Source organism: Leuciscus leuciscus (genome assembly GCF_965113295.1).
Source record: "Leuciscus leuciscus genome assembly, chromosome: 16".
Lineage (NCBI taxonomy): Eukaryota > Metazoa > Chordata > Actinopteri > Cypriniformes > Leuciscidae > Leuciscus > Leuciscus leuciscus.
This window is the reverse complement of record NC_138740.1, coordinates 26,118,871-26,144,854: the sequence shown is the minus strand read 5'-3', so window position 1 is coordinate 26,144,854 and position 25,984 is coordinate 26,118,871. Positions and strand designations below refer to the sequence as shown.

General features: G+C 38.0%; 1 protein-coding gene and 1 long non-coding RNA gene across 5 annotated transcripts in view; one reads left to right on the top strand and one right to left on the bottom strand.

The window, feature by feature from the left end:
* The window catches only part of rxraa (retinoid X receptor, alpha a), a 170,072-nt gene that overhangs the window by 74,039 nt on the left and 70,049 nt on the right, over positions 1-25,984 (top strand). For all 4 annotated transcript variants that reach the window (XM_082141953.1, XM_082141955.1, XM_082141954.1 and 1 more), the window contains one exon: positions 18,731-18,841. In XM_082141953.1, the coding sequence (XP_081998079.1) occupies positions 18,731-18,841 (111 nt within the window). The remainder of the gene's footprint in view (positions 1-18,730; positions 18,842-25,984) is intronic.
* On the bottom strand, positions 11,264-11,931 carry LOC309478472. The gene is made up of 2 exons (XR_014198999.1): positions 11,619-11,931; positions 11,264-11,584 (listed from the first exon to the last, which is right to left on the bottom strand). It is a non-coding gene; the product is annotated as an uncharacterized lncRNA (long non-coding RNA).

The following is a 25,984-nucleotide window of genomic DNA, read 5'->3' as shown; positions in this document are numbered from 1 at the left end:
GTAGAAATGTAATCCTGCCTACAGTTGATCGCTCAGTCATGTGACTTGACCTAGTTTTCCTTCTCTCCCTCTCTCAGAATTCCATCCTCCTTCAATTCTCCCTCCTCTCTGCTCATTCCTTTGCTTTTCATAGGAAAAATGTTATATTCTGTATATGTGTCTTCTAGGGATGTGCAAAATTACATAAAATAATCTAGTTGGTTAGTTGTCTCAATGACTAGTTAGTCTGGGACTAACTGAAGTCCTGTATAATTTAGCTGGTTTAGGGTTATGTCCACCCCACACTGATGAGGAGCGTTTCTTAAAGTTCGTTCACTGTGTTTTGAAATGCAACGATTTAAGGCGAGACACGGCAGGCAAAAACATCTTTTTTTTTTACTGGTCAATTTTGAGATTTTTGGATATTTGTCTTCAGTAACGTCTTCTTTCAGACTTGTGGTGAAAAAAAAGTCCGAAATACACATTTAGGTCTTTATTTTACTAAACTTTGTCTGTTTGCGTCTGTAGATTTCTCATAAATTCGTCAAAAGTTGGCGTTCTTAATCAACATGCTGCTCCGCGATCTTTGCCGTCACCCTGTCATCACAAGCACGGTTAGGAAGCTCTCTCTCTGCTGTACAACACTGTCGGATCCAAATATGGTCATTTCCTTTTTATCAGCAACCAATCGTGAAAGTAAAAGGGCTGAATGCGCAATTTCATTGGCTGATGATAAATCTTTAAAGCCCGTTTTCTCAAAATGACTTTTCTCTCATACTCCAAGTACGAAATCTCCACTTCAGTAGCACCTATATACACCAAACTTTCCAGTCTTGTACCCAGTTATATTATGAAGACATTTACAGAGGGATTTGTAAATATATTATTCCTAGCCTGATTAATATAACATTTTAGTCCGAACATTTTTTTTTAGGCTATTGGCAGTATTTTCTGATTTACAGGATAATAAAAGTAGATATCCATAAATCCCTCTGTAATTTTTTTTTCCATCTAATATGTGAACACAATGAAAAAATAATTTTTAACCTGGCTTTATCCAATACTCAGATTTAGTTTTTTTAAAATATATGCAAATCAGCGCATATTTAATTAGATATAGCCTAATTTGCATATTTAAACATTAAATTACAGAAAACTTGTAACACATTTTTTTCTCATCTTAATGTAGGTAATCAACTGGGAAAGTTTCATGGTGATATCTGCTAGTTAAAAAAATTACCCTATTCACCTGTAGTGTCTCGCCTTAAAACACAATTTATTTTATTTTAACACAGTTTACCATGCTAAGAGTATATTGGCTGAAATTCTCCTAAAAGTCTCTAAATTTGTTGCAGCTGGTAAACAACTTTAAAACAAAATTTTCCCTATTTTTTTTTTTTAAAGACTTAAAAGGCACCTTTACAGCCTCAAGACTTTTTGGGTATGATGCAACAAGCTTTGTACATCTGCATTTGGCATTCTTCCCCTCACATCCTCTCAAGCTCTGTCAGGTTGGATGGGTGACCGTCGGCAGACAGCCATTTTCAGGTATCTCCAGAGAAATTGGGTTCAAGCCCAGACTCTTGAACCCAACTGTTCCAATGCCCACTCAAGGACATTTAGAGAGTGGTCCTCTTGAGTTGTCTTAGCCGTGTGCTTAGGGTCATTGTCCTGTTGGAAGATGAACAGAAGCTTCTGCCCTATCTGAGGTTCTGAATGCTCAGAACTAGGTTTTCATTAAGGCCATCTCTAAATTTTGCTGCGTTGAGCTTTCCTTCTACCCTGACGAGTCCCACAGTCCCTGCTGCTGAAACACCCCCCATAGCATGATGCTGCTATCACCACACTTTACTGTTGAGATGGTATACGCTGATTTCACGCAGCCGCCATTTTGAAATCGAAAGTGAGGCTCCGGTGGGAAGAACCCCAGAAGTAAAGATAAACAACAACGCCTTGGATTACCAACCTGAAGCTGCTGCCGCGATTTACACTATTGGATGTTAATATTCAATATAGGATATGTATATAGTTCATTCCTGCTTCTTTTTTTACATTCTGAATTATATATAAAAAAATTATTTTATTTATAAATGAATTTCACTGTATATAGTCTAAAGTATGAAAGAAATGTATGTACATTTTTAGAATTGACACACCATCATTAAACACAACAATACGCCATCGCATTCACGACTCTCCTGTGATTAAAGGCGACACTTCCGGTTTTCTTCCCACCGGAGCCTCGCTTTCGATTTCAAAATAACGGCTGCGTGAAATCAGCGTATTATGCTGGTGATAAGCAGTGCCATGGTTTCCTCCATAAATAATGCTTGGAACTGAGGTTCATCAGACCAGAGTATCTTGTTTCTCACAGTCTGAGAGAGTCCTTTAGGTGCTTTTTTGCAGATTCCAAGTGGGTTTTAATAAGTCTTCGCTAAGGAGAAGCTTGAGTCTGGCCACTCTGCCATAAAGCCCAGAATATGCATTTTCAGCTATTAGACCTTTTATTGAGAGGTGTGTGTCTTTCCAAATCATACCATTCAATTGAATTTGAACAGGCTGACTCCATCCGAAGTGTAGTAACATCGCCAAACGAAATTGTAATGCTCCTGAGCTAAAATTCAAGTGTCTCAGAAAACAGTACGAGTACTTATGCTATGTAATAAATTTTGTTTTAATAAGTTTAAAAAGTTATCAAAATCAGTTCTTTGCTTAGTCATTATTGTGTGTGGAGTGAAGATTAATGTGGAAATTAGAGAAGTTTAGCATAAGTCTGCAATATAACAAAATGTGGAAGAAAAAAAAACGAATACTTTTGCAAGGCACTGTGTATAGCCTATATAGACAAGCTACGGCCGCTAAATGTTTTCATGCATAAATGCATCATTTCAGAAGTTATGTGTAGAAAAAGTGTGATTATTATACAGAATTATATAATTGCCTTTAATATATTTACATTTTATTATTTTAATTTATTTAATTTTTTTCTGAAGTTTTCTATGGTATCCCAGACTTCAGTTTGAAAAGCCCTTTATTAGCAAATATATCTTGATTCTTGACCCATCCCTGGCATCTGCATGTGTTTCTGATCCACAGCTTTCACTGTGTGTCCATAGTCATTGTTTTATTGTGCTTCAGGTTACAAGGAGCTATAATCACTTTATTTGACAAGAAATGGATTTGCTGGCATTACCACATACATTAAAACAGCATGCGCTTTGTTTGTCATCGACATACGTTCAATTCAATCACAGGCAGCCTCTGTAGTGCTGGCAACCTGCGTGGTTTTGTAATCACAACTCTATTTACATTACTGGCTAATGTTCATGTTTTTAGATGCATGCGAGATGCAGACAGAGAAAAATAATGAAGACCGCAGGCTTGCGTCAGGTTTTTCACTCTGACTCGCACATCTGGTTGGTCTCTAAACGAAAAAAACATGCTCCTTAAAAAACCTCATTGATTCCAAAGCACGTTTTATTGTATTTTACTGTCAAGATGAAATACCCCCATCGACATGCACTATCTGATTAGTCGCTCCAGGAAGTGATTCACATGAACATCATCACTTATGAGCTCCACATGGGGTCCTCTCTTTATCTGTCATTTCAAAGCACATGCTCGTACGCTGGAGTGTTTGCTAAGCAAACTGTTTGCAATTCTCGTCTGGATCATAATCTTGCCTCGTGCCTCCCCACTTGACCTTCCGGGTGAGTTTCACTCTCATTGTGAGAGCAGCGACCCGACACAGTCAACACACATTCAGTTCAAACACTCTGATTTCTTTTTGTTTGCATAATTGTGTGTGTGCCATCATATGAGGGATGTGGACACAGGTGCCCTTGTGCCCTTTAAGTACCAAGTACTTCTAATGTGGTTTCGACCTTTACATATGTGTCTTAGGAAAAGAGATCTAGGTTGCGCACCAAATCTACAAAATGTCGAAGCTCTAAAAAGCACGTAGCCATACAAAATTAATGACTAGAAGTTTAGTAAGGAGCCATAATCAGTTAATTCAGTAAAGAATTCAGGCTGATTCCATAATAATTGTAACAGTAATCGTAATGCTGTTACAGTAATTCCTGTCTTTTTTAATAATTCAATAAAAGATTTGTTCATGAATCAGAGTGACTACACCATCTCACTGTCTAGACGTCCACTGATGAATGAATGAATAAGGCATTTATATAGCGCTTTCATATGTACTACTGTACACCCAAAGCGCTTTACAATCATATCAGGGGATCTCTCCTCAACCACCACCAGTGTGCAGCATCCACTTGGATGATGCGACAGCAGCCACAGTACAACGGCGCCAGTGCGCTCACCACACACCAGCTATAGGTGGAGAGAGAGTGATAGAGCCAATTCAATGGAAGGGGATTGTTAGGAGGCCATGATTGGTAAGGGCCAATGGGTGGAATGTGGCCAGGACACCGGGGTTACACCCCTACTCTTTACGAGAAGTGCCATGGGATTTTAAATGACCACAGAGAGTCAGGACCTCGGTTTTACATCTCATCCGAAGGACGGGTATTGAATATTGATATTGATATGAATACTGATATTGAAATCAAATGCTGACCTGTTTTTATTTCTGTCTGTAGGCTATTTCATGCTTGCACTTCATGACTTGACGGTGAAACAATGATTGCAAGTTTGAAATAAAAGCCTTCCGCTGGCAGCGAATTAATTACATACCGAATTCTCTGTAGGGATGAGTCCTAGAAATCAGAACGACATGTTGTTTGTTTGAAATGTTGCAGATTATGCCAACAAGCCCAAATTCAGTGTTTTTTGATGACTCTGTGGAACCTACTAGAATTTCCTGTTTGATTCCGTATCAGTTTAAGAGATTTCTAAAACTCATTATTATGAATAGAAGAGTAGCACTAAACAACTTTGACTAGTACACTAGCTGCATTTGTTTGATCAAAATTACAGTAATAACAGAAATGCTGTGAAATATTACAATTTCAAATAACTGTTTTCTAATTTAATACATTTAAAATGTAATTTATTCCCGTGATAGCAAAGCTGGATCAGCATCATTACTCCAGTCTTCAGTGTCACCTGATCCGTCAAAAATCATTCTAAAATGCAGATTTGGAGCTCAAACATTTCTTCTTATCAATGTTAAAAATAGTTGTGCTGCTTAATATTTTTGTTGAAACATGATAGATTTTTTTTTTTTTTTTTAGATTATTTGATGAATAGAAAGTTCTGCATTTATTTGAAATAAAAAAAATTTGGACGGCAATATATGTTGCACGTTTCCTGTCGACCAAGTGTCAGTTTGCTAGGTTATTTCTGTTTAACCCTGCTCAATACCGGATATATAGCATATGGGTTAATGTTTTTTCTAATGATGCAGCATGCAGCAAGCCCATTTAGATGATGTGTAACAGGATGTACTTGTGGAGTTGTACATGTCTTCTGTAACCTCCACTCACTCCTCCAAGTACTTGCTGCGCCTGTTCATTTGGAATCAAATTAGGGCCAGTTTCGGCATATAAATATCAAAATTAAATTCTGTTTTATGAGTATGTCTCTCTCTTTCATCCAGATCAGACTCCTATCATGTGTTCAGTAACCGTAAAGATGTGAGATGGGCGGCAGGATTTTAAATGCTTCCTTGTTTCAGCTCTCACCAAAGAAAGCTCTTTCTTCAGTCCAATTACACAAATTTGATTATGCTGTTTGCCCAAGGAACTTTTCGAAACGCTGGGCAGAAAGTGAGGCCCTTGTTTCCAGCATGTGCCCTGCAGCAAGCCTGGCCTGCCGTACAGAAGCCATCTTTGACATTTCCCCCTTAACCTCATTACTGCCTCCTCCTTCCTTCCTGGCCCCTCCTGTCTCTTTCTGTGTAGTCTTTTTGCTTTGTCTTTCTCTCTTAAATGCTGTCCCTCCTCCCCACTTTATTAACATAATTTGGCTTATTTTATTTTGAATGATCCAGTCATAAATTAAACACCTTTTTGAGCATATTATGTTTCATATATGTAACACATCATATATGTTCAAGACCACAGGGCACTCAGTAATCTAAGTTTGTGCGCACTAGGCATCACCTTTTTTTTTAAATAAAGACAAGGAAACACTAATTTTACATACAGCACATTGTAAAATGACTTGAATATAACGTAGTGGCCAACTGAATATAGCGCAGCATAGTTTAAAATGAAGGGTTTATGTAGTGCATCTTCAGTGAAGCTGACTCCTGTCCACATTCATGTTCAGGCTACAAATGCACACTTTAGAATATCTGACAGTTGGATTTGAGTCTGCAAGTTTTGTGAAATTAAATGTTTATTAGATATTCAAAGATTTGTTTAAAGGATGTAAATGCGTATTTGCTGAATGTTGACGGTAAATGAGAAAAAATGCCAAATATTGACCGATATATCAGTCGACCACTACTTTTTTGTTCACCAGCCACAGTGGTTAGTGGTTTTCCAAAGTTAATAGCAACTCAGCATTTTCACTGGCCACAATTTTGACATCGATACGATGGGAAAAAACCTGCCATTATAGATATTTTTTATATTATCTTATAATTTAACACTGAACTGACAGTTATGCTACATCTGAAGCTCGGATCCATTATGTTACACTTGCTTTTTCTTTCTCAACTGTTTACGTTCACTCAAAACTAGGGATGCACTGAAATTTCAGCCGCCGAAAATACAGTTACAGGTCAAAAGTTTGGACACATTACTATTTTTAATTTTTTTGAAAGAAGTTTCTTCTGCTCATCAAGCCTGCATTTATTTGATCAAAAATACAGAAAAAAATAAATAATATTGTGATATATTATTACAATTTAAAATAATTGGTTTTCAATTTATTATACTTTAAATTATAATTTATTTCTGTGATGCAAAGCTGAATTTTCAGGATCATTACTCCAGTCTTTCACATGATCCTTTAGAAATCATTCTAATATGATGATTCATTATCAAAGTTGGAAACAGTTCTGCTGCTTAATATTTTTTCATAACCTGGGATACTTTTTTAGGGTACTTTGATGAATAAAAATTAAAAAAAAAAAGAAATCTTTTGTAACAACAATATACACTCAGTCAGTCATTTTTTTTCTTTCTTTTTTTTTAAATCAATACTTTTATTCAGCAAGGATGTGTTAAATTGATAATATTAGAAAATATTTTTTTATTTCGAATAAATGCAGTTCTTTTTAACCTTTTATTCATCAAATAGGGGTGGTGGTGGCGCAATGGATAAGACACATGCCTTTGGTGTGAGAGACCCGGGTTCGAATCCACTGTGAGACACCAATGTGTCCCTGAGCAAGACACTTAACCCCTAGTTGCTCCAGAGGCGTGCGACCTCTGACATATATAGCAATTGTAAGTCGCTTTGGATAAAAGCGTCAGCTAAATGAATAAATGTAAATGTAAATATATTAGGCAGCAGAACTGTTGGAATATTTTTTTTTATTTTTTTTTAAGTATATTCAAATAGAAAACTATTATTTTGTAATAATATTTCACAATATTACTGGGTTTTTTTTTATCAAATAAACGCAGCCTTTATAAGCATTAGAGACTTAAATAGAGAATATAAAAAAACGTTATGTTTCCAAACTTTTGACCTGTACTGTAGCATTTTCGGTTTTTGTCCGAAAGAGGAAAAAAAGCAGAAAATATAAGGCCAAAATATTCCGTTGCACCCCGCCCCTCTGTGTTCAGCGATCAGGATTCACTCTGGCGTAGGATGTTTTGTAACTTTGTGAGCGGCTCCGCTTCCGAATATGCACAACTTCGAAGCGACTGCTCAGTGTTTCACTATGTGTGTGTGTGTGCTGTACACACTGCTCAAAATGTTTTGCTACGTCTGTGTGTTTAAGCGCAATAAGCAATGAAAAATAACTCAAAATTAGTATTGAGAGGCGGCTTTATGTGTGCGCACTTTGGGTGTGAGCACAAAATCTGAGGGAATGAGTCAAATTATGCACAATACTCGCAGTCCCACACCGAAATTCAAGCCCTGTAACACCAGCAATATTCATCCGAAGCAAATGAGACGAGTGAGTGAGATGAGAGGGTGAGAAAGCGCAGCTGGTGTCGTGTGTATTTTGGGGGAAATGCATACATTGCATTCATTCATTCATTCATTCATTCATACATTGCACTTAGTTTATTTCAAATGCTTTTTAAAAGAGTACAATTGAAAATGCATTAATTATATATAAAATTCCACCCGCCAAAGTGGCTAGTTGGAGTGACTGCGTTACACGCCACTGTTGAAATCCACCTGGTCATAACATGCAAATATAAAATGTTATTTAAAATATAATTTTTGGTCATAAGTTCTACTGCAAAAATATCAGAAACTGTTAAAAATATATAACAATGCAAATATATATAAACTAAATACACAGCGCGACAACATCATGATAAAAAACAGTCAGAAGCAGCACCGTGTAACTGTGGTCTTAAGGGTGTCTGCTGAGTCCGTGCTATGTTCAGAATGAACATTCAATGTGAGATAGAGAGTAGCATCTGTGGTCACAACTGCTAGTGGCACATTCCTTTCACACCTACAAAGAACCACACTGAAACACACACTTTGTCATCTTGAGAATGAGAAGGTGCTGGCACCCAGAAAATGCATCATTTCAGTCAACTAAAGACATCCACTAGTGTTAAGCCCTGTTTTAAAGACTTGTTGTCAGAATGTGGACCTGAAGCTGGAGAGGATTGGAATAGAAATGTGAAAAAATAGTTTTTATTTTTTTATTACCCAGATGGTGGTGAATGGCTAGTTGAGTAAGGAAACTGAATAATTACGCTGGTTCACCTGACTCTGATCGGATGCATTTGGGAGTGTTTAGACAAGATTTGTTAGAAAACAGAATGGCATAAATCGCAGGACATGTTTCCTAGAAGTAGGACAATTTTAACCTGACACCATTCAAATACAGTGCTCTTTGTGGGATGTTTAAAAAAATGTGCAAGACAAAGGTGTTTATCAGCATCAGTATGGCTGTAGTGGTTGAACTTTAAAGTGGTGAATAAAATACCAGTACCATATCAGTCATTTTATTTATTTATTTAATTTAATTATATTTATTGTATCAGTTGATATTGAAGATGTCGGACCATTTTAAATAATTAATTGTGCAAATTGATTTGGATCACCGTTGCCATTTGCAATGTATAGCTCGCTCATTAAAGGACCAACGTCTTAATTAATTAGGCTACGTTCAGAGTCAGACTGTCAGTCCTTATTTGTGTATCTGATTGGAATCTGATCTAAAATTATTGATGTAGTTTGAAACATAAAAATCGCATAGCCAATTATGATCGAATTTCAATCGGATATGCACAAAAATCGGATTTGGACTGACAGTCTGAACGTAGCCTTAGACTAAATTGTTTTTGTAATGTCTACTTGACCATTGTGATCTATTCTGGATCAAATGTGTTTGCTGCTTAATATATTTAGGGTGTTAAATACAGCTGTTCTCTAGAGCGATATGGCTTAGTAAGCTGTCTAAAAGAGCTGGTACAGGAAGGTTGTGGTTATGGGTTTCTGGGCAGTTAGGGTGGCAGGGGGTGGATGTGGTATTTTTTTTTTAAAGCTGCAAGCACCGGATGATATCAGCGTAGTGGGGTCTGAGAGTGGCCTTTGACTTGACACTTAAAACCACTGCGCTCAGCATGGGGCCAGCAGGCAGACCTGGTGTCAGTCTGTGTGACCGGTCCCTTTTTTTTTTTTTTTTTTTTGATTGTTCAAGGCAGAACACCTGTGGTCTCAGCAGTGGCCTTGTAAAGGCTGGAATTTCAGAGCAAGGTAGGGTTACGCCCCCTATGGGGACCTTCACTGTCAAAAGAGGGCGAGAAAGAGGCAGAATGTGTTAAATTTTCACATAAAACACAAAGCTTTTCATGTACTTTTCAAGCTTTTTCTGTCTCTCACTTTTATCTTGACCTCTGGACAGCGTCTGTCTTTCCAGTTCATATTGAAAACCTGGTTTCGCTGACTAAACGAAGTCAAAATGCGTTACGGGCCTGCGACGTCACATAGGTTATTTCCAAGGAGAGTGGCGAGAGAACAAAGGCTTGATGGAAAGGTGCAGGGAGAAGGTTTCCAGTCGAAATGGACAGTTTGCTGAGAAAAGGTTTGACATTTCCATCATGCTGATCAGCATCCAAGACATGTTCTCTGTGATGAAAGAGCGATTGTGCCCATGCGTCATTGATTTACAGAGTAGCTTTTGGGGTTTAACCAGGAGACCCAACAAAGTCAGACTGTCATTTTTGATGGGCTTTGATTAAAGCACCGTGGAGGTTGCGTCTGTCCGATGTAGCATAACTGTCAGTTCAGTAATTGAATCTAATGAGAGGCTTCTCTGCCTGATTATTTCTGTAAGTGGAAAGCAAACATCTGAAGTTAATTTTTGGACACCACAGTGGAATACACTTGTAAGCCATGAGAGAACAGGGGGAACCGCGTTTGGCACGTATATCCACAGAGAGAGTGTGTTTTGAAAGGGTTATTGGTTCATCAGTTCAGGGGTTGTTTAAAAATCCTCCCCATCCTTCGCATTAGATTGAAAATACACTCCTCTGAATGCTTCCACATTCAAGGATGAGGCAATCTGCTTAACGTCACTAGCCGCTAATACATAGAAGACGACACAATAGGCTTTTCAAGGACGTGAGGAATGCGCTACGCCCATGCTTCTCTGAGCTCTCAAGGCTGTTTATTGGGCCCTGGAAAAAAGACCCTGCAAAGTGTTTACAAAATTGAGTCGATAATAAGATGGGCACGAATATATTATTGCAGATGAATCTTTGTGATCTAAACCTTTTTTCCAACCCCGTCCTCTTAAATTGTTCAAGATAAGTAAAAAAAATCAATGATTGATAAATAATATAATGAAATAAACAATTTTTTTAATGTTATAAATATCATATTTATATTAATATCATATATATATATATATATATATATATATATATATATATATATATATATATATATATATATAGTTTTATGCTTTTTTTTTATACGCTTCACTTTTGAACCTTTTGTGTGTGAGACTAGTAAGACCCACATTTTCACCAATGATATATTATATTTTGATACTGAACACTGACTTTCTAACAAGAAGCAGTTTGCAAGCAGATCCATTTCTACAATATAATCCTACATTTTGAAACTCCAACAACTGGAATTCCATCTGTTTCAAACAGAACAACAGTTCCCATCTCATACTGTGGTAGTGTTAATTTCGTCACCTATTTTTAATTTAGTCTTAGTCTTAGTCTTGTGCCAAATGTCCTTGTTAGTTTTAGTCATATTTAGTCATTCACATATCTTTTTTTGTTAGTCAAGTTTTAGTCGACTAAAAGTCTCGTCATTTTAGTCTAGTTTAGTCAAAAGAAAACTCAAGGTATCTTTGTCAAGTTTTAGTCGACTAAAAGTCTTTTAATTTTAGTCTAGTTTTAGTCAAAAAAGAACTCAATATATTTTAGTCTAGGTTTAGTCAAAAAATGTTTGTCTTTTTTTTAAATAACACATTATTACTGAGATTATTACTGATAAACATTTCAGTAAAAAAAAGTGTTTCACATATCTCAAACATTGGTTAAATGTCATAATTACCTCACAAAATACACTTGTTGAATGATTTTTGTTGAATGCAAATGTTAAACGTGTCTGGTTTACAATTTCTGATTTAGGACTCGATCTTGACTGCACATCACATGTTTTACTTTATTGATACTGCTTTTAATCGTAATGCAACGGACCGGTCATCGGGACATAAGCTGTCATGTACAATAAAAGAGCCTGCGCAGCGACAGGAAATATAATTTAACACAAAAAGCCTGCCTAGACGGTGGACTTGTGCTCAGGATTTTTTTTTTTTTTTTTTTTTTGAGCGGCGTGTGCGGACGAATTCTTTCTACGCACACACTATTTTATTTCATGATAACAGACCGGTGCCATGAAAAACAGAGCGTTGCCATGAACACACAGGATTCTGTAGAGACGGAGCGCACTATTTTCTTTAGCGGAAGCAATACAATCATTTTTAAATCAATAAACTCCTTTTTAAATCATAATTTTGTGTCAAATTATTGATTTATTTGGTAGGTAGCAATGTAATAAGCGGGATCCGAACTCGTTCTGAATATTTTAAAGGTGTAACAGCTGATGAAAAAGCAGAGACGATTGTAGACGAAAATTAAGAGAGATTTTATCTTAGTTTTTATTTTATGCAAAACATTTTCGTCTCGTCTTTTTTCGTCAACAATAATGCATGTTAATTTAGTCTTAGTCAGCGTTTTTGGACAGAGGCGCAGTCTTGCCATCGTCTCGTCTCGTCTGACGAAATTAACACTATACTGTGGCCTTTTTCCCTTCTGTGGTCCCTACATTTTAATATGCAGTTCTTTTTATTATAAATTATTTATTTTTTTTGCTCATGCTCTGCCCACGACCGCTTACGGACTGTCCCGTATTAGCATATTTCCGCCCTTAGCGATTTGTATACTGGTTTGTATACAGCGCTTTACGTGTCTTTGAGCGCTTGTGTCGACACCCCCCCCCCCCCCCCCCATGGAAGAGAGGGGTGGGGTTAGCAGTTGCTCATTATCATTTAAAGAGACATGCACCGAAACGGGTCGCTGTGAACAGAGCTGTTTTTGAGGTGGTAAAAAGGGTGTTGTTTTACACAACCATTGAGGAATTTTAACTAAAGTATGTTACAAACTTTACATGAAGACCCTAAAGAATCATACCAACTTGTGGAAAATGGGCATCCGATGACCCCTTTAACATTTTTACTATTGATCTATCAATACTTGATCTGATAAGATCCCAGGCTGCTCTGATAGCTGTGCTAGTTTCATGTCTCTCGTATCACTCTGCCTTCTCTTTCTTCTCACATAAAATAATTTTAGCTCCTCCTCTTGCTAGAGTCCTTATCACCCAGCCAACATTTATTTTGTGATAATGATGGGCTGATTGTACATCATTACATATTTAAATGACTCAGTGTTTTAGGATTATATTTCATGAAATGTGAAAAATTATTAATTGAGGCCTATTTTCATAAGCACATAATTTGTGGGAGCAACATCTTCCAATGTATATTTACTTTGCAGATCGGCTACTGATTCAGGATACCGAATCAGAAGAGAGAGATTAAACATGACTTATCAGGGATTTACGCCAAGACATAAAGCTCAAGTCCAGAGGAGCTGTTAGAAGACAGATTACTTAATCTTAATATTCATCAAGACTGTTTAAGAAACAATCACATGTTCACACAGTGGGATGTTTACACACATCTCTGATTAAAAGCCATAAATAAAAGGTACACGGCTAGAATAGCCTGCCCGTTGGTGAGTTCTAATTCAGAAATTAAACCGAGTGCTGTATTATTACGGGAAATATGATTTTAATTGGGTCCATTATGAAGCCATAAATGGCTGAGCATATCTGGCAAAATTTGAGCATATCTGAAGCATTTCAAAGAGTGTTTTCTCTCATTAGACCCTTTTTCTTTGAGACTGTGATTGAGAACTTCCTTTGCTTTTCCCTTCTCCTTTTCCTTTTTTTTGGGGTGGGGGGGGGGTTCCTGTCCTTCTGCATTACCCGTGTTTTTGGAAAAGCCGAGGTTGACTGGGAGCCTTAGCTCATGTGTTAAAGCGGTAATTTTCAGTGACATCGCTCAGAGCAAGCAGGGATGTGTCATTGTCCGCCCTTCACTGGTTACACAATACGGAATCTGTTGGGCTGAAATGAAGGTGATTCACTCCGTCGGGCTTTTAGGCAAGAGCTAATGGGCCCCGCTGACCAGTCGAGCCAGGAAATGAGGGATATGCCACAGGGAAACGAGTCCCCAATGGCCTAAATTCATTTTGATGACGATTACTGATTAATTTATTTTAGCCATGTTCAAGCCTTGTATTACATGCTTAATTTGGTTTACACTTGCTGGATTTGTCTGATGTTTTTCACGCTGGTTGAAGTGTCCTAGAAAGCAGAAGTGTGAGACCTTAATACCTTTCCTTTTTTGCTGTCTTTTTCACTGCTAGACTTATACTGTGTTAACGAATAGGCTTCCACTTTAGTCATTGCTTATTCGAGAATTTGCACAGATTAATCACCTGATTTATAATCAGACTTGTGCTCGTACGTGGCATAACAGTTTCCTATAATCTCTTGTGGTTTTCATTATTGCATATTTCAGCTACTCCATTTTTTAAACCAGCTTATTGGTTTCATTTAGATAGTACGGCGCCCCTAAAGGGACATGAAGGGAAAAAAAATACGAGATGGAGGAAAAATTATTTGTCAATGCTTTTGCGTTCCCTCGCAAAAACGTTTGTGTTCCACCGAGAAACTTTGCTTTTGCTTACAAAGGGCACAGAATGTTTTGTGAGAGAACACAAAAGCATTGACATTATTTTTCCACCCAAAAATTAAAATTAGCCAATGATTTACTCAACCTCAAGTCATCCTAGGTGTATATGCCATTCTTCTTTCAGACGAATACAATCAGAGTTATATAAAAACATGTCCTTCCAAGCTTTATAATGGCAGTGAATGGCCGTTTCTGTTTTGAAGTCCATAAGATCTATGCATCTGTGCATCCATCCATCATTAAAGTGCTCCACATGGCTCCTGTGAGTTAATAAAGGCCTCCTGAAGCAAAGCGATGAGTTTGTGTAAGAAAAATATTCATATTTACCAATTTACAAAGTTAAATTCTAGCTTCTGGCCAAACGGCCATACACAGTCTACTGACGCCTAAAGCACAACTTACGCAACTTATGAAGTCAGAAGTAGCGTAGTGCGTCATGGGGTAGAGTAAATATCAGCAGTACGTCTCATTACTCGCATAAGTTGCGCTTTAAACTTAAATGGAATCCGTATGTTCTTTTGGCCGGAAGCAAGTTACTTTTAATAAAAAATTACTTTTACTTAATAAAGTTTTAAATATGGATATTTTTCATTCACAAACGCATCGCTTCGCTTAAGAAAGCCTTTTTTAACCCCCCGGAGCCGCGTGGAACACTTTAATGATGGATAGATCCACTTCAAAACAGAAATGGCCATTCACTGCCATTATTAAGCTTGGAAAAGCCAGGACATTTTTTAATACAACTCAACTTCAACTCAACTTCAACTTTCAGAAGAAAGTTATATACACCTAGGATTACTTGAGGGTGAGTAAATCATGGGCTAATTTTTGGGTTAACTTTCCCTTTAAGATAGAGCATTAATATTCAGCACTCTCTTAAAGAGAGAGTTCACAAAGAAAGGATGATTCTAAATTATTAACTCCCTTATGATGTTCTATTAAAACTGCTGTATGCTATTGTTTTTGTGTTTTTTTTTTTTTTTTACACTTTTCTTCTGCTTTTTCCATACTGTTCATAGTGAACAAAAATGACCAAAAAGTATAAAAGTAGTTCATGCGACTCAAATGCTATATTCAGACTCTTCTCAAATTTAAGTTACTGATAATCTTCCCCTCCAGTGAACCTCTTAACATGATCAATAAGCTGAAGTCGAGATTCATGGACAAACTCATTTAGTTCTATTTGTGAACCAGATCAGTCTGTTCATTGAAAAGAACTGGCTCAATGTAATGATCAATTCATGACATTGAACTGATTCAGATCTCTAGTTAAACTCACTGATTCAATGATATAGTTGTAAAGAAGTTAACAAATTACTGAAGGGGAATGTTATCTATTGGATGGCTTCAGAAGACCTAGGAATGTAGAGCACATGGCTATTTATATATTTATTTATGAGACTGGCAAATGTGGTCGCTGTGAATTGTAGTTCTATGGAAACCACACTATGAAGATTCTTCATAAATTGCTCCACTGAAAAATAACAGCAAATGGGTTTGTAACTACATGAAGACAGTTTTCATATTTGGGCAAAGTAATCGTTACATAGTTTGATTGTTGCTGTCCCCTTTCCTGTCTTTTTTCAGCTCTTTTCACAGTTCTTTTTCCTCTTAAAAACAGGCTCATAATGTCTATATTACCATGCCTTGGTATCGTCTTTAAGGTTTCTCGTCCCTCTCTGAACAATTCCACGTTTTTATCATTTTAATCAAACAGCTGCAGCAGGCGCCTAACAGGCAGTCCGTCCGTTTCCTGTTCTATCTCCCCCACCCCCTTTGACCAAAGCATCAGCATCCCAGCCAGCTTATCATGGGGAACTAATTCAATATCCCTGTGCCTGATTTAAATGTCATTGGCTGAGCTCATCTGGAATGACATGTTTTTCATGGTGGAAGTAAAGGCGCTTTATTGAGCAGGGACCAGAGTGGGGGGATGTGGCTGCCCTTCGCTCTTCATGTTCGCTCCCATCCGAAAGGTCTACGAGCTTTTTAAGATCATTCGGTGCACATTCAGTGCACGCTCGCTCATCCTATCTTTCATTGGCTCTGTGAGTCATCACACATCCTTTGCTGACTTTTAAAAGTAGACTATAGCAAAAGTTACATCCGCAAATGTCTTTTATTTTGCTCTCTAAGTTTTGTGATTTGTTTTAATATTACAAATATCATGTTGAGTTTTTGCAGTTCGTTCGCTTTAAGGATTTTAATTTAAGTACTTAACCCTTTAGAACCTGAAGCTAAAATAGGTGTTTTTCACATAATTTAATTTTTTGACTGTAAAATTCTAAACAATGTGCTATCTTCATGTGCAAGGTGTCATCTTTTTCAGAAAAAGATAAGCTTTCAACAAATTACAGTTATTGACCATTATTGTGTGTGGTGAGTTTGTAAATAGAATTTAAATAGACAAAAAAAAAAAAAACGAGAATAAATTTACTGATTTTTATTTAGAAAAAAACAGAAAAAATCATGAACGAAAGAAACTAACACTTTAAAGTTGAAAAATGAACTATAATACATATATACAAGTCTTTTTTGTGACATTGGGATGCACAGTTTTCATTTAGGACACTTTTTTTCATACACGCACACATACAAATGCACGCATTCATAGGCACGCACACATACACATGCACGCACTACATGCTTAGATATGTGAAAGAGTAACGGCCATCCGCCTCCCAAATTTCATTAAAAATCATCCCAATCCCCTCTTCTGCTGTCTAACACTTTTTTCGCCATGTATTTGTTCGTTTCTTTTATTATTTTATGCAATCCAAAACACTCTAACCTGCCGCGCGTCGTATCTCTCTGTTCAAATCCTTCCTTCCCGCGCTGCTGTCATTTGCAGACGGAAAGCATGACATTACCGTAATAAGTCGTATATTGGCAAAAAAGCGCATGATGTCTACTTTCAGGAACTATTTGAATTATTTTGATAGTGCAAACGGTTGAAGAGTTACAGTGACATGAATACAGCTTGGTTGGCTGTGTCGTCGACGACACGTCCGGTTTTAAAGGGTTAAGGGGATAGTTCACCTAAAAAAATTAATTTCTGTAATTTATTTACCTCACCTATTTGTCACTCCAAACCCTTTCTGCAACGGGGCAATTGAGTCAATGAGTTGACTTGAGAACCAGATAAGTCTGATTCATGAATGAAGGGTGCATCTCAATCAGCTCCCTAGCTCTCTAGGTTGTGAATCAATATATTTTGGCTTTGGTTTCCCGCTTAAGAATATCTGTTAATAGTGAGTATTGATCGGTCTCTGGATTTAATGGTGCATTGTGGGGACTTTTAAGGGAGCTAACGTTTCAGTGCACTAGGAAGTTTTTGTGATTAAGACACCCCTAAAAATGGCCAACTCTTTGACTAGTGAACTAGGGAGTGGATTGAGACGCACCCTTAAAGTGTTTTTGTGAACTGAATCATCTGATTCATTTGAAAAGATCTCAGAATAGCTATTTTGTTTATGGCTAAAGACATGGAATATAGCACACAAATCATATAGTCTACTATTATACTTTTAGTGCTTTTTGTAATTTTGTACATTTAAATGAAATCTAGGATATTCCTCATATGTAACTTTTGTGTTCCACAGAAGAAAGTAAGTCATATAGATTCGAAACAAAACTAGAGTGTGTAATGTTCATTTGTGGGTCAACATGTCCCTTTAAGATCAAATGTTGATTGACAGCAAACCCCTTGCGGTTGACATTCTGTGATCTCTTGCCACGTGGGTGATGATATCAGTTAACCCATTGTACCAGAGAAAAGGTTCCTGTGTGAGGAATGGCCCAAAAACCCCTGAGATGCACAGCGTGGCGTCTTACCATGACCCCCGCAGGCATGCCTGTATCATCTGGCCTTTTGCCCATACTGAGTCATCCGCCTCCGATCTCACCCCTGCTCCTTTCTTAACTCCCCCCTGGCGGTTTTTTACCCCTTTGCATCCCAACTCGCATGTCTGGCAGCCTCTGGGGTTGTGGGTTGGAGAACAGGGAAAAACTGGAAATGTGAGAGGTTGGCTAGGGCTTATCACTGCACATAGAGGGGCAATATACGAGGCAGGACGAGTCAAAGAAGTTGCTTCTTTAAAAGATCAATTTGAATTTAAAGGGCAAATAAACATCTGCTCTGTCAAGTCTGCCAGTCTGATCTGGAAGTGGGCAATCAGAAGTGCATATTTTTTCAGTAGAGATGGACAACATGGCTAAAAATCTGAAATGGCAATAATAATAACCCCCCCCCCAATGGTTATTTGACATTACAATTATGTTGACAAAATAGTTTCATCATTATGAATTACATGTTGTAAAGTTGAATCTCATGTGTTTTTCCCGTAGGGTTCCTGAAGCCCCAGTGTTCAATACCACCACCGCCTCAGAGAGGACGAGCAGAAGCATGTACGTGTTTCAGCGGAATGTGTGCTCTTCATCAGCGCAGACTTTCTACAGGTAACGAATGCTTATTCAGGACTGCAAAATCACTTATGTTCTCTGTAGAGCATAAGCTTTTAGCAATAATTCAACGGTTGGCAGCTATGTAGCTTCAGCATATAATAATTCTGCCTTTTGTGTGCGTCAACTGTTCCCATGAAACCTTATGGTTCTTTCTTTGAAGAACACTCAAAATGCATGCATAAATCAATGCATTGAAGTCATATTTAGAGCCCTAAACGGATTTCCACTGCGCTCAGCTATAACTCATGCCAAATGTGTCTGGTCTTGTAATATGTCTGCATCTGCAAGAAACAAGACACATCTTGCGCCACATGTGTACACATACAAACTCACTCTTTAATCTGAAATAGTGTCTGGCCCCATCCAAATGTTTCGGCCCTGCAGTGTGTTATTTACAATTTGTTATGCTAGGGCTGATGGGCTGATGGATATGTTAGCAACCAGTCTTCTCTAAGTGATCCTTATGGGGTAGAGTTACAGCACATTCCAGCCGTGTCCCTGTGGTATGTGGAGAATGATATATTGTTGGCTTGCGTGTAAGCATGTTTTGTTACATGTCTTTTATTGTGTTGTCCTAACATAGTGTAACCTCTAGATCAGTTCATAAGCAAATGACATAAGAACTGATTCATTAAAAAATGGGTTCATAAAAGACTCCTGAATCAATTCAGTTTAGAATCCTGTTGGACTGTGGTTCTCAGTTGGTTTTGTGTCTAGATTTTTCATTGCGCATCAAGTAGCGACCGAACAAAATTAAATGCACATGTCCTCACGATGAAACATTGAAATTAATTCATTTTACAGTTTTGGATGAGGACATGACATATCTGTATTTTGACTGGTTTCAACTAATTGACAGATGAATTGTTCAGTTTGACTGGACAGACGTCAACAACAAAAGATTCGTAAAATGTTTACTCCTAACGTTGATAAGCCAATATATTTACCTATTCTTCATATGCACAATTATATGGTTAATTAGGTTTAATTAGTTGCATTTAGCATCATATTTTTTGCCCTATCATAACAGATTTGCAACCTTTTTTGTGACATCCGATGAGAATCACGGATGTGGGAAACACTCCTGTGTATCTATATAAATGAGTCAGTTCTGTTCGCCCGCATGTGCCAGGTGCATTATGGGAGACCTCATCCATATATGCTATTCAAATGAGATACCATTTTGATTCATCTCTTTGATTTTGCTTTTAAAATGGGATTGGATTTGATAGTCACTTCTTGGACTTTTTTTTTTTTTATAAAATATTTTTTACAAAAGCCCCAAAGGGTTCAGCGTTTGCTCAGAAGCACAAGTTGAAGGCTGGTTTATCCCTCACGTAACCATGTGATTTGATTGAATCCATGTTTTATACTCTCTCAACCCTGAAAGGCATGGCAAGCATGTTTCAATAGCCACTGCAGATGGTCTGCATACATCATTTACAACAAAGGGCTACTTTTATTGATGGTATACGGAGAGATTTCCTTGGTTTAGTTGATTTACTCTGAGCCATTCGTGCTCAAGTCATACTGTTTGTGAAAAATGTTAAATATTTCCGCAAGCTGGCGTGGTGGTCTTGAGACGCTCCAGAGAGTTTTTGGCAACACAAATAAGTTTGCCTATTAAAATGATTTCTTTCTACATATTGTCTTTTCCAGAGCCCATAATAGAGCTTGTGGATAACGAGTCTTTAAAACCCTGCGTGGTGCTCAGCAGTCTGTTCGCGGTGAAACGGTTACTGTGGAAACCCTGTGGTCTGGTGTGGTGGCTAGCCTAACTGGAGTCGCTCGTTTATAGAAGTAGTAATAGCCGTGTTTCTAATTAGGGAATGTGTTTCCGTAAATCTCTTCAGAGCGGGAGGATGTGTTCCAGTCTTAGCTTGTTGCTTGTACCGTGGTGACCAAAATCACACATTCGTGTAAGGAAGATGACATGGGTTTGTTGGCGAACGAAGCAGGCAAAGGAACGTCACCCGGGGAGATCTGAATCCCTGATGTGGCGGCACTTTGGCTTCCAGTGGTTTTACATAGTTTTTTTGTGTGTTTTTTTACAAAACATACCCTTACTGGAAAGAGACCGTGAGAAACAGCGTCCTTATTCAGTTCCAACTTCATTTCAAAGGCGCTTGGTTTTTTATTAATATAAATTTTTTTTTAAAGTGCTCGTATGAAGTGCGCAAGAGGGAGCACTTAAAAAAACTGCTGCGGAGGGGCCTCACAATGCCGTCCTTGTACTGCGATCTGGGCTCTTCTTGCTGCAGCGAGTAGAGGAATGGAAAAGATTATCCACAGGAATGTCTGGGGTGCCCTCAAACTCAGCGCTCCGCGTGACCGGCCAATGGGAGAGCTCAACCGAGTGGCGGGCTAATTTTTTCCTGATGAACTCAGCCGCCTGCTTCATAATGGAGTCTGATTGCCAGCGCTGAACTCACATATGGTCCATGTTTGCCGAGGCCAAATGACAGGACCACTTCTGTAGCGGGCAGAAGGAGACGATCGCTGGCTCAGTTTTTTGTTGTTTCATTAGGGTTGGGTAAGGACGAGGGTTTAGTCAGACTCATTTCAGACCACTTTCTCCTTCAGGTGTGGGTGTTTTTTCTTTAATTATTCACTTTTTATTAGCTTCACTTATCTTAAACTCAAGTTACGCCCTAAAGCCAAACCTTATTACTTCTAGCCACACTTAATTATATTGGTTGGGTCGCATTGCATCTCTCAGCTTCATAAATTCTCCCAATTAATTTGGAGGCTATTTATTGTCCCGAGTTCTTGGAAACAACTTTTGCGCCCCTATTACGACAAGTGGCTGTAGAATTAACTGCATAAATTACTCTGCTCGAGGTGGGTGTGTTTTAGCTCTGTGGAACGTCGCCGGCAGCCTACAGAGAGACAAAAAGAAAATGCGGTCAGGCTTTCCGAGACCAAAGCATGTGTTTGTAGACCTTGTGGTCGCACGGGAAGGGGAAGGGGCACTCTGGGGTCAAAAGGTGAGGGAGGTCAAGGAAAGGAGCTTGTTAGCTGCAACATGTTCCATGCTCCTTGTTTTTTAATTGGGTCTGGTTGGCGTCCATGCTCGCCCTCGCCACTTCCTGTTGGCCCGGGGCCGCCAAAAAGGGGCCTGGAAACTCCAACTTGTTGATTATAGAGTCAGGCTCTTTATTCGCTCTGAAATCCATCACTACCCAGCGTACAGGCTATTTTAATGGTAATATTTATTTAAACTGGGCTTCAAAGGTAACCCAGTGGAGAAATAACAATTCGGCTGCCATTTTTTAACATGTCTTTGTCATATGTACTCATGTTGGTTTATATTCTCACAGCGAGCCTGCAGTCTGTCATTATTTGGGTCGTAGCTGCCAAAAGGGTTTGGGCTAATTGGATTTCGAAGTTCATTTTCATCAGCTATTTGATAAAGACCTGGCAGCAGTCCTAAACACTCCAGCCACCCCCGGTTTCTGCACCAATGAGCACATTCCATACGTCGGGAGTGTAATGAGGAGAAGCAAAACGAAAAGTTTGATCTGAGTGATCTCATCTGGGAGAGACGTTTTACTTTATTCCCTCATCAGCCCCGTGTAAACACTGGAAGCAAAGTGGGAGTCATGTGGCTCATTGGGATGGAGTTTTCCCCGTGACGCTGTCAAGCACTTTTTGTGCTAATCTGCCAGCTAATTGAAAGCAGCTTGCTTTCATGTCTTGTGTTACACTGCCCATGCCTCTTGAAATGAAAATGATGGAGGACACATCTGTGATATTGGCTTTAAATAGATGTTTTTTGGATCAGAGATGTCAGGCGCTATGATGTATTAGCAGAGAGTGCAGTGTGTCGTGAGGCAATCCAAGATGGCAGCCGGTGCGGTTGCAGTTTCATGCAGTTGATTCAATTTTACTTTCCATCCCCTATATTTTAACTCTTTAAACCCGGACGCATTATATCGTTTGATTATGCATTTGGCCATTTTTCTGTTTTGTTTTAGCTGAGTAACTTGTTATTTAAATTAGTTTAATTTCCTCCTTAAGTTGGCGATTGTTAACTGAACCCTTGAACGCTTGAAATTTCCCTGACGGAATTGCAAGATAATGTCATTGCGACATTGACATCCAGGATTAAAGAAAGTGCAAACGACCTCAGCAAAATGATTACCAGCAACACGGTGAGCATTGAGGGCCTTAAGAAATCAATTGAAATCAATCAAAAGTAAACGTCTTAAAAACAGACTTGAAAAGCTGCAAAACTACCACCTACTTAAACAGCACCAAAATCCACAAACTTTGACTCAGACTGAACGATGCCGAACGCTATCGGCAGAGATGGAACCTCCTTCTGTACGGTATTCCTGAACATTCTGAGGAAAACATCAAGCAAAAAGTCATCGTTGTTCAGCTCACTGTGTCTCAGTTGTTCCTGACTCAAACGTTTCTTTCAAAGATGAGATAGATGTTGTGCATCGACTGGGAAAGCTGAAGGAGCAGGCCAATAGACCAAGACCAGTGATTATTCGCTTTGTGAGAAGATCTATGCGGGACCTGATCTGGCGGCAGGCCAAGCACTCTGAATATCTGAGGAGTCACAAGCTGAGATTCACACAAGATTTGACAGAAGTAGTCACTGAAGGATGAAGATGTGGCTGTTGGTTGAAGCTGCTAGGAAGGAAGGAAAATGAGCGTTCTTAATCATTGTGTGTGCGTATTCATTGATGGGAAAGAGGTGCGGTCATCCTCGTGAAATCAAGTGATTTTCATCTTGCGTCATGTGAACACTTTTTCCTCTGACCTGTTCTAGGCCAAGTTTTAGGCCAACTTGTAAGTTTGTACTAGTGTTTATTACTTGCCTAATGCAAGTTAATTTTGGGTTAATGTTACCTGTAACATATATACTGTTCTTGTTTCTTTTGTTCGTCATATATTCGTGTCGTTTTCGTTAGTTACACTTAATGTCAGGGGTTTAACGTTCAATGTTCAACGTAAAGCTTTGTTTTTATTTGCTAAACAGCATAAATCTGACTTTTGTTTCTTTCAAGAAGTTAATTCAACTCCCAAAGACGTAATTTCTGGAAAGAGGGGGATCCACTTGGTCATTTCATTATTTTAGTTATTAAACTAGATCTGGTGACTATAATTATTATACATTTATGGGTACACTTCTAAAGTTGAAAAATATGCTTAAATCAAAAAATTAGAGAGTCGTATTACACACTGTTTATCTAAATTCCCAAATTCTAATATTAAAGAGATTTTAATATCAGTTTAGACAACTCCCTTGCCCGATGGTGTAAATTATCATAACTCCACACTGAAGGCCTTTATGCTGACATTTGGAGTAATAGACATTTGGAGAGAGAGCTTGTTGTGAATTCCCTGGTATTAGTTCTTTCACGTGGAATAAGGTGTTATGTCTCGTATTGACTACTGGTTAACTCCGTCCAATTTACATTACATACAAGAAGATATTTCTGTTAATATTCTTCCCACGCCATTAACAGATCATAAGGCAGTGTCTATCAACATTTCTTTTACATTCCTCTCTTTCCTCCAACTACCCTAATTCTTATTGGAAGCTCAATAAGTCATTATTGGAACATGAATTTGTAAAGATGTCCATTCGCAGTTTAATTGCACAATATTGGAAAATAGCTCAGATTAGTATTAACTATTGCACTAATTGGGAGTTATTTAAATTTGAAGCTTATACATTTATTTGGCAGTTTATTATCTTAAGCTAAAAAACTTGAAGAGGAGACGATCATTTCTAAAATTACGGCTTTTACTCAATCTCCTCCAAATTTGTCGGATAATGAAATATCTTGTATTATTCACACTTCAAAGCCAATTAGATGATATTTATAAAAGGAGGGCCTTCATTAGATCTAGACAGAGATGGTTGGAAAAAGGTGAACAGAATTCGGCATATTTCTTAGAAAAAGAAAAAGAGTTTATTAGAAAAATTCCATGCAAAAACAAATACAATTTTGCATTTGACTATTAATGGTATGATAACACATGACTCAAAGGACATTGCAGATTACTGTTCGACCTTTTGTAGCACTCTTTACAATTCAGGGTTTAATGAAAATAATTCCTCTGTTTTTATAGATAGTCTTACTAATTCGAAAACTATAAATGAAGATCAAAAAGAACATTGTGATAGTTCTATAAAGGAAGTCCTTCAAGCTATTACAGAGCTCAAGTTTAATAAATCCCTTGGTGTAGATCAGGGGTGGGCAAACTAAATGTGTTTGCTCAGCCCGATCTCATGTATTTGTAGTGCTTATGATACGCAGTTTTCGCGTGTATATGATACGCACTTTATGGCGTGTAATAGGCAAGCACTCCGCACCCCTAATCCTAACCAAGGGGTTTACAGTGCATAGCATATGCACTCAAAAAAATGTTTGCCGTATAAATGGCACGAGAAATAAAATTTGTGGTATAGATACGCACTTTCATGAGATCATGTTTCATAATCTGCTACTGGGCCGGCCCTCTGTCAAATTTTAAAACCCACTGTGGCCCTTGAGCCAAAAAGTTTGCCCACCCCTGGTGTAGATGGTTTAAACTATGGTAAACTCCCACCTACCCTGACACAAGGCCTTTAATTTTAGACAATTGGCGACCAATTTCCCTACTTAATGATTATAAAATTTTAGCCTCTATATTAGCTTCTAGAATTAAGAAAACTTTGGATTCTATTATCGATGACACACAGTCAGGTTTTATACGTAAAAGACACATTTCAAATAATATTTGCTTGGTATTAGACCTCGTTGATTACCCACATCTATACCCAGATGAGAGTTTCATTCTTTTCTTAGACTTCCATTGTTGAACATCATTTCATATATTCGGCCCTAAAAAAAACTTGTTTTGGTGATTTCTTTATTAATTCCAATAAAATTGTATATTCTAATGCAAATTACTTTTAAGTTTGTCACTGTTTCTGTATATGTCTTTTTATGTTTGTTTATTTGGTTTACTCATTGTACCCCCCTGACTGAAGTTGTAATTCTTAAAAAAGAGAGGGAAAAAAAGAAAGAAAAGTGCAGTGTGTCTGTCAGAAGACAATGTAATGCAGGCCATTGAACAGGCATTTTTGGAGCTATTAGCATTGTTCTGGAGTGAAGTATCTTTAAATATTTC